Source organism: Gossypium hirsutum, chromosome A09 (assembly GCF_007990345.1).
Source record: "Gossypium hirsutum isolate 1008001.06 chromosome A09, Gossypium_hirsutum_v2.1, whole genome shotgun sequence".
Taxonomy (NCBI): domain Eukaryota; kingdom Viridiplantae; phylum Streptophyta; class Magnoliopsida; order Malvales; family Malvaceae; genus Gossypium; species Gossypium hirsutum.
In genome coordinates, this window is record NC_053432.1 from 79,860,177 (window position 1) to 79,868,917 (window position 8,741).

Here is an 8,741-nt window from a genome sequence, read left to right on the forward strand (position 1 = left end):
AGCAACTCTAGATATTGGATATTTGGTTTTTCAATTAATTACTTTAAAAAGAAAAGAAAATTTATTGTTTTAAGTGCACGTGGCACACCATTATTGCTCAGAATTTGGGAATTTTTGCAGCCGCAAAAGGGAATAGCTACTACCATAATTGCAGGCAATGGTGCCGTATTACTATTGTTTTAAGTGCACGTGGCACACATTATTGCTCAGAATTGCAGGTGTCTCTATTTGAAAACTACACATCATTCATGGTTGAGTTCAATTGAAAGAGAATATATTATTTTTGTATGGATTCTTTTCACCGCATGATTTTTTTTTTTGTTTTTGTTGTTGTTGTTTGCCATGTTTTTCTTTTTGAGACATCTGATATAAAAAAAGTTAACTGAAGGCTTTGCTTTTGTTCTTATCGGTCTTGTTGCTTGAATGACAAGTGTGTTCTTTGTGTAAGAAACCTGAGTTGCTGAAGAATCTAAAAGTTGGTTTGTAAGACAAATTATTGTGAGATTCGGGTTGTTTGGTTGTGGGAATCTAACGGTGGATAGTTAAGAGTGGCTAACATGGACGGCTAAGGATGTTTCTAACTTTCAATGGAATGATATTTTTCTTGTTCTCATTTGTTTGGTGGAACCAATCACTCTGGTAGGGAAAATACCATGAAAGGGACTCTTTCAACAGAATCATATGAAAGGGAAAAAAGATGAAGCGATTATTAATATTACACGGATGGATCCATGGGTTCACCCGTATCTGGTCGTCCGTCTCTCGAGTATATGATGAGAAACTAAGAATTTGTCGTTTGACGGACTCTGTGTTTTTCCACCACTATGGTGAAGGCCTCTGCTTCTTATGGTGTTTAATGTCGGCACCTCTCCAGGGTCTCACTAGATATGTACCTCGACAGCCTCTCTCCCTCTCCTTCCTAAGCGTAGCAGTGCAGTGAGGTTGCTAAGGTTTTGGGGACTGATTTTCGTTGGGCTTAGCCTATATGCTTTATTTAGTTGTATTTTTTGGGCTTTGACTAGGCCTTTTTTATTATCATTAGAATAAAAAATATATATTAGCTGCGCTAATTAATATGGGTAATGTATATTGGTTTCACTTATGGTTTGTCCTTACTGTCATAAGGTTAAGGAAATGTACTCCATCGTTTTGTGGTTGTTTGGTTCGATAAATTTGAAACCAGTTGAATCTTATCAAATGGGTTTCTGCTAGATGACTCAATAAGTGAAACTATCATTGTCATGTTATGGGCTATTTGATTTTTTTATGTTCACGAATACATTGAAACTACAACAGAAGTAGTGTTGAGTTTTGTTTAAAAAAAAACAAGCAAATTGACCGTTAAAATCCATCGCTCTCCCCTAATTTTAGGTGCAATACTATCACATACCAAGTATCCAAATATTCAATAAATTATTAATATATATATTTATCAATTTTTAAATTTATTATTATTTTTAATATATATTTGAAGACCCTAAGTTGTGACCTTGGATGTTTATTTTCGTTTAAAATTCAAATCACAATTATACTTAACAACAAATACTTCATTTTAATAATTATAGAATTGAAAATATTAATGGGCTTTTAATTTTCACAAAACAACATTTCACTTTAAAGAATAAATAATTTTCACTCAAAAATCAAATTCTACTAAAATATAATTTTTTAATGAATCAAAAATTACATCATCCTAAGTTACATAAGCAGTAAAATAAAATATATGGGCTAAGAAAAATACAAAAATATAAACAAAGAATGTGATGTATAAATCATGTAGCAAATTTCGACGTCACATCTAACTCTTTATTGACTAACACTAAGATGTTGCATTCAGCACATCCTGCAAGTCGTGTCTTGGATGCTTCAACTTTTATTCAATACCTCTTCTAACTTTACCTACAACAATCCATTATCTCATCCATCAAACAATAAAAAATATTTTTTACATAATAATAAATATAATTTTCACATCTTTTCTAAACTTAATTATTATTATTTAACTAAATTTAATCATTAATTTTTTTAAAAACAGTCAAATAATTTTTTAAATGAAAATGTTAATTTCTTAATTTTTTTAATAATATCAGTATGGTATGGTTGTCCACATATATTTTATATTAACATGAAATTATTTATCTTATGTGTCATAAAAATTTTTAAAATTTATGAAAATATTTAAAAAATATAATTAAAAAATTTACTTAAATTTGACTCTTTTTTAAAAAATTAATTGTTAAATTTAATTAAAAATAAAATATCAAATAAAAAATTATAAGTATTAAGAGTTAAATTTATTATTATATTTATAAATTTTTGAAGGAATAATTTTCTTATTAAGAAAGAATGAATAAAGGTTCTCCTAAAATACAAATTCAATCAAAATCTTATTAATAATGTAAAGACCAAGGTACCCTTTCCCGGTTGGTATGGGCTATAAAGTTTCAAGAACGTGTAGGTAGAGGCTATATTCGTCAATATAAAATTAAAATCAAATCAGAAAATTAATAAAAAAATCTATATATTTTGATTGCGAAGCTTGCTAATTCAACTGACTGCTTCAGATTTTCCGTGAAAATCAAGAAGGAAAAAAAACCCTTAAAATCAAAACCCTAATCCTATTTTTTTTTCCTTTTTGATTGTAGAAAACAAAGCAAGCCCTCAACTGGACAACATGGGGTCTGAACAGAATCAAGGAACCAGCTTTCCCCCGTCGGAGCCGAAGCTTTGCGCTAACGGTTGCGGGTTTTTCGGAACGGCGGCGAACATGAACCTCTGCTCCAAGTGTTACCGGGACCTCCGTGCTGGGGAGGAGCAAGCGGCGAAGGCGAAAGCTGCCATGGAGAAATCCCTTAGCGTCAAACCGAAAGAAGATGTTGTTGTGGAGACGTTTAAGCCCGTTGAGAAGCTGCCTCATGCGGGTTCATCATCAGCGGCGGTTGAGCAACCGGCGGTGGCTCTCTCCGGTGATGAACAGCCCGAGCCAAAATTGTCGAGCAGGTGCTTTATCTGCAGAAAGAAGATTGGATTGACTGGGTTTAAGTGCCGATGCGGGAGTACGTTCTGTGGGGAGCACCGGTACCCAGAAAAACACGAGTGCTCCTTCGATTTCAAGGGTACTGGACGCGATGCGATTGCCAGTGCAAATCCCGTCATCAAAGCTGACAAATTGGAGAGGTTTTGAAAGGTGGGGAGCTTGGAGTCAGTTTGCCTGAATCGTGTTCTTCAATGGGTTTGCCTTCTTTTTTGCCCTCTCAACTTTTTGAGAGTTATATTAGGTTTTAAGGTCAGTGGGTCAATGGAAAATTGGGTGTTTCTAAATGTTGTGGCTAGTGTTTTATGGTAATTGAAGATGATTGGGACAGTATTGGGGTGTGGCTTAGGTTGATTCATAATAAAAATGGATCAATGAATGTTTCTGGTTTGATCTTCATTATATCCATATTTGTTAAGTATATATATTTATTTAAGATTAAAGCTATCTACCTTATATGCTTGTTGGATTAAAATCTTATCAAATTTCCTATTACTTGATTAATATAAGGTTGTAATTCTCATGAAACAGCTGTCCTGATTGCTCCCTATTTATGTATATCTGTTGTCTACAACTCTACATGCATAGAAGTTATACATAATGGAAAAACTTGGGGAAATCCTTGTTAAGACGGCTTTCTTGCATGGTGAGTTAGAAGAGGAGATCTATATGACTTTACCTACGTCCTCAGGCACTAACAATCCTTGCATTAATGAACCTTGATTCATTTCCTTTGAGATCTTTGATTTCTCTATGCTCATGTTTATGTATTGGACCTGCATTTTGATGTGCTGTGCCTCTTTCTAATCTCTTGATTCATGAAAGCTTCTGATATTTCTACTCTGTATAACTTTACTGGAATGGAGTTGGAGACCCCAACATTGTTTACAAGAATTACCTGTTGTTGCAATGAGACTGTTGTTTTAAGAAGCTCAAGTCTGAAGCTCAAGCTCAATGCGGTATTCGATATTCGAAGATCAACTTGAATCTTTTTGAGTTTGAATTTTAAAACTCGAGATAAAATTGAACTACTCAAGCTTGCACTACAAATTCTCATGCCTGATTTTAATATGAAATTGTTTTTTGAGTTAAGCGTTTTCCATATCCGTTTTACAATGATTCCATCTAAAAAGATGGGAGTATATAGTTGGAAGATTAAAATAAAAATGGTTGGAAGTTGGAAGACCAATAGTGTAGTTTGCAGTGCATGCGAGACACAACCCTACTCCCAGCCCCTTTCTAGGCCTGAATCAGAAATAGATTTTAACCCAACTGGACCGCTCGGAACATGCGCCTGCAACTCACGTCACACCATGTGCACCCTGCACACAAATCATAAAAGTTGCTCAATTTGATTGCACTCAGAAATTTTAAGGTCAGATATGGAGGTAGCATTGTTATTCAGATATTGCATGTATAGTGGAGTATAAATACCTTAAAAAGAAATGAGTCCGAGCATGATAGCTGAGATAGGTGATTCCAGTGTTTCCTTTTGAATATATACGAGGAATGAAATGTATGATGGGCATTTTCTAAATTAGTGTAACTTTGTTGGGACAAGGGCGGTGGGTTTTGTTTTTAAATGGGTATTTCTTTTCATGATAGTATTCGTATCATTTGCTGGTAATCTTGTCTGTGACTTTTCTGCTACTAAACACTGCAACATATCATGTGGCAGGTATAACTGAATTTAAATTATAATCTTATAAATTATGAAATTATGATTTAAGTGTTATAAAATAAAATAATCTAATGAGGCAAGCTTTGACAGTGTTGAATAAGGTTGAAGTCTTCAAACTTTGAGTGTCACAATGCATATTTACTTATGTATGAGTTATTAGTTCATATTTTATTTTGGATTTAAGTCTTGTTCGGATATATTTCAAGTATCAGTCTATCTATTTTTACCTTGTAATAGTTTAATTTTAATTACAATTATGCAAATTTGTTAATAATTATAAAAAGAAATTTATTAAAGCATTATTATATATTTACAAATTTGGACATCATTATTTTTACCATCCCAGCCTCATCTTAATGAGAAAGAGGGTGGAGACATTATACTGACCATCCCTTACGAAAGAAAAAGAGACGACGGATTTGTTTTCTTGGGTTGAAGAGGTAACCAAGGGTAATACCATGGCTAAGCTGTGGGACAACCTTGTGTTAGGTTAGGTTTGCGTTTGGACATCGATGGGAGAAGCTCATGCCAATTTTCGGTGGAGATTTCAGTATCATCCTTGTTCATGGTTGTTCTCGAATCCACCGATGCTAGCTTCTCGTTTTCACGAATGGTTGTCGAAGCATGGGATAGGCGACTTCTTTCTTCATCATTGACAATTCCATCGTAATGGAGGCCCAGAAAAAAGAAAAATCAGTTGGAAAAATTAGGTAAATTATTTGTCACTAACTTTAAAATTAAATCCTTCTTATTTCGATGATTTAAGTTTTTTATTAATTTAATCATTATTATTAATTAAATTGACCAAATTAATTAAATCTCCTCTTCCCCATTAAATTTAATTTTTTTTATTTTCTCCTTATTTTTTCTCTATCCTCTACTTTTCTTCATTATTTCCATCGACAATTATATTCAACGATCCACTACCTAGCCACCATCATCACCCCCAACTTCAAGTCACCATTTTGCTACCTAGCTTTGATGGAGGAAGTTAGAAATTCCTTTTAAGAGAACCGAAATTAAATTGCTGGAATATTATTTCAGTCACCTTATCTTGCCATATATTGATAATCTATTTAGTAACCTTTTATTTTTGTTAAATCATTATTTATCATTTATTTTAATATTTTTCATATTTTTATATTTTATAACTACTTAATCTTTTAATACAGTTTATACTTTTTCAGTAATTATTTTCTTAATCTTTATATATTTAAAATTTTAAAAATATTAATAATTCCTTAGAAAAGATTTGAATTTTTCTGAGTAAAATTGTTACGTCAGTATAATAACAATTCAGTCAACTGCAGTTAATTACCACATTGATGTAAATTTCTAGTCTAAAGACTACATTGATTCAACTTTGTAAAGAGATGATTAAGCCTAATTTCTTTTTGCAGGTACTGAAACTTGATGGACATGTCATTTGGGTGTTTGCATCAAATAATAATTCATCAGCTTAGATGTTCATGTTGAATGCAGAGCATCTAATTTCGTGTTTTACCCCCTTTTTGAGGGCATTTCAGGACCACCATTTGTGAGCTTTTCATTGAAGAGTCTAAATCAGGGCAAAGGTGATTGAAGGCCTGCCGTGGGTGATGGTGGTGGATCAGGCCACCACCGTAAGGCCTGCAGTGGTGGAGCAGACCAGAACCCTTTGCCCCATTGTCTCTTTCTTTCAGTGAAATTAACCTACACTTGGTAGGTTCCATGAGTTATAAATGGCATTCAATAGCCTATCAACGCGGAGGTACTACTTGCTTTTACTGCTATTTTAGCTTTGAGATAAACATCATTTCACTTTCCGTAATTTCGTTGGAATTATGAAAGATTATTCCACTGACACAATTTGTGTTCTTAGAGGGCCCTGCCTACTTCCTTGGACCAATTTTTGATAAGAAAACCCAACTTTCCTCCACTGTTATGCATCTTCATTAATTGCTATGAATTTTATGCATACTTACGCAAAATAAAATTCCAAACCCCATTCTTATAATTGAGATAACATCTAATGAAATCCCAACAAACATACTTAACCAATCATTCTCCATTGGATTGGAAAGGTGATTTTGGGTTGAAATCTTGATGATCAGCCACAAGTTCAAGACTGTACAATTGAGGCTCCTTCACCCACAATCTGAAAACAACTTTAGATATAAATTGGCATATATACAGAGATGGTAAGGATCAAACTAAGAGTTTAGGAATCATGAATTGGAAGCATTATTCAAGGAAAAGTTAAATACAAATTAAGGGGAAAAAAACCTTAGCCATTGGACTGAATAAAAAGGAATAAAATAATTGAAAGCAGCCTACTTTTATATCTTTTGGTGGGTTAGGGTTTACGGAAGACTAAAGGAAACTAGACTTCCTTTCCTATCGCTTTTCCCCCACCATCACCATTTGAAAGTCAAATAGACTTCACCATCACCATCTCCCTCAAACACTCGTTCACATGAAAGGCTAAGGGTGGGTTTGGGACGGCGGTACGGTACGTTTAACTTACTTTTTGTCTCACGCTACAGTATCGTTAAAGTATCTAATTTCACCGCCATCGTTATTTTTACACTAACTACACGTAAACGCACTGCCTATTCAAACTCACACTAAGAATCAATTAAATCTAATCTACCAAATGAAAGCCTTCAAAATTTTCTAATATACTGTCTTGTAGAATATAATCTCTACATTTAAATGATTTTTTATTGAGAATAAAATTTTTTATTTATCTGATATTAATTTAATTAATTAAAAATAATTTAATATTTTATTAAATATCACTTAATTAATTTAAATTAGCTAGAGTAAATAATAATAATGCTATAATAAATTATAGTATTATAAATAACTTGAAAGGAGGGTGCTTTTTTTGCATTCTTTTTGGCACTTTGAAATTTAAATGTAAGATCTGAAACGGTCCATCATCTTCAAACTTTTGCTTTCTTTTAAATACAAAAGCTTCCATTGTCTCCATCTCTTTTTTCGCACATAATTTTACCAAGCAGCCTTTCTTTTCGAATTATGGTCTTTCTCTTTTTTCTTTTTTGTTTTTTTTTAAATTTAATTTTCATGATAAGTGTTCAAACTTCAACTAAAATCGAATTAGTTAGTCGAACCGATCTAATTCAATTAATTAATTGGTGGTTAAACTTAGTTCTGTCAGAGGTCAGTTAATAATTTTTTTAAATTTTAATTATTGATTAATTCGATTTGAGATCGGATAATTAATCGAATTAATTAAACTTAATAATTAATATTATGTATTAATTTCAAGACTTATGTAGTGCTTCAAGACATACAATTTCGGTTAATTCGGTTAACTTTCAAGACAAAAAAAAATATATTTCGGTTAATTCCAATGTATCTTTTTATATGATTTATACTTGTTTTAATCAAAAGACAAAAATATATAAATTTCAGTTAATCGATTGGATTAACCGAAATATTTCAGTTCAGTTAATTTTTTTTAGAAAAATTCAATTCGATTAATGATTAAAAAATTATATAATTCGATTAATACTAATTTGATTTCGTTAATAACCGAACCGACTATGTGAAAGAACTTTAGTAACATGAACTCCTTGCTGCCCTTTGTAATGCATCTTTATGGCTCAAATCCAGGACAGCCAGCTTTTGGCACTACTGGTTTAATGTCGTGCTTGACATTTTATTAATGCAACAACTTGTCTCGTTTCATTAAAGATTTGTTATCCTTATGTCAAAACATATTGGCTTAATTCCACCACACGTATTTAAAATATCATCTAGCATCTAGATTTTAATTTGGTCCAAAACTTAAAAAAATTAAACTTTCAGTATTGTATCAATCAAGTTCTTTCATTAATCCAACCACTAGCTCAAATATAACATTGAGCATATTTAAAGTATTGAGTCAAATAATTTGATAAACATATTTTACATAACATTTTAATGTTTAAAAATCAAAATTTGATTTTACGAGATACATTTATTATAGATGCTAAAAATAGTATATTATCAATTTATATATATATTCTTTTTTACACA

General features: G+C 32.1%; 1 protein-coding gene across 1 annotated transcript; it reads left to right on the forward strand.

The window, feature by feature from the left end:
- The first annotated feature begins 2,472 nt into the window (after window positions 1-2,472).
- On the forward strand, window positions 2,473-3,433 carry LOC107896501 (zinc finger A20 and AN1 domain-containing stress-associated protein 1). Its single transcript, XM_016821680.2, has one exon. It carries the CDS (start codon window positions 2,675-2,677, stop codon window positions 3,182-3,184), a length of 510 nt encoding a protein of 169 aa, XP_016677169.2. The 5' UTR covers window positions 2,473-2,674; the 3' UTR covers window positions 3,185-3,433.
- Window positions 3,434-8,741: the final 5,308 nt, after the last annotated feature.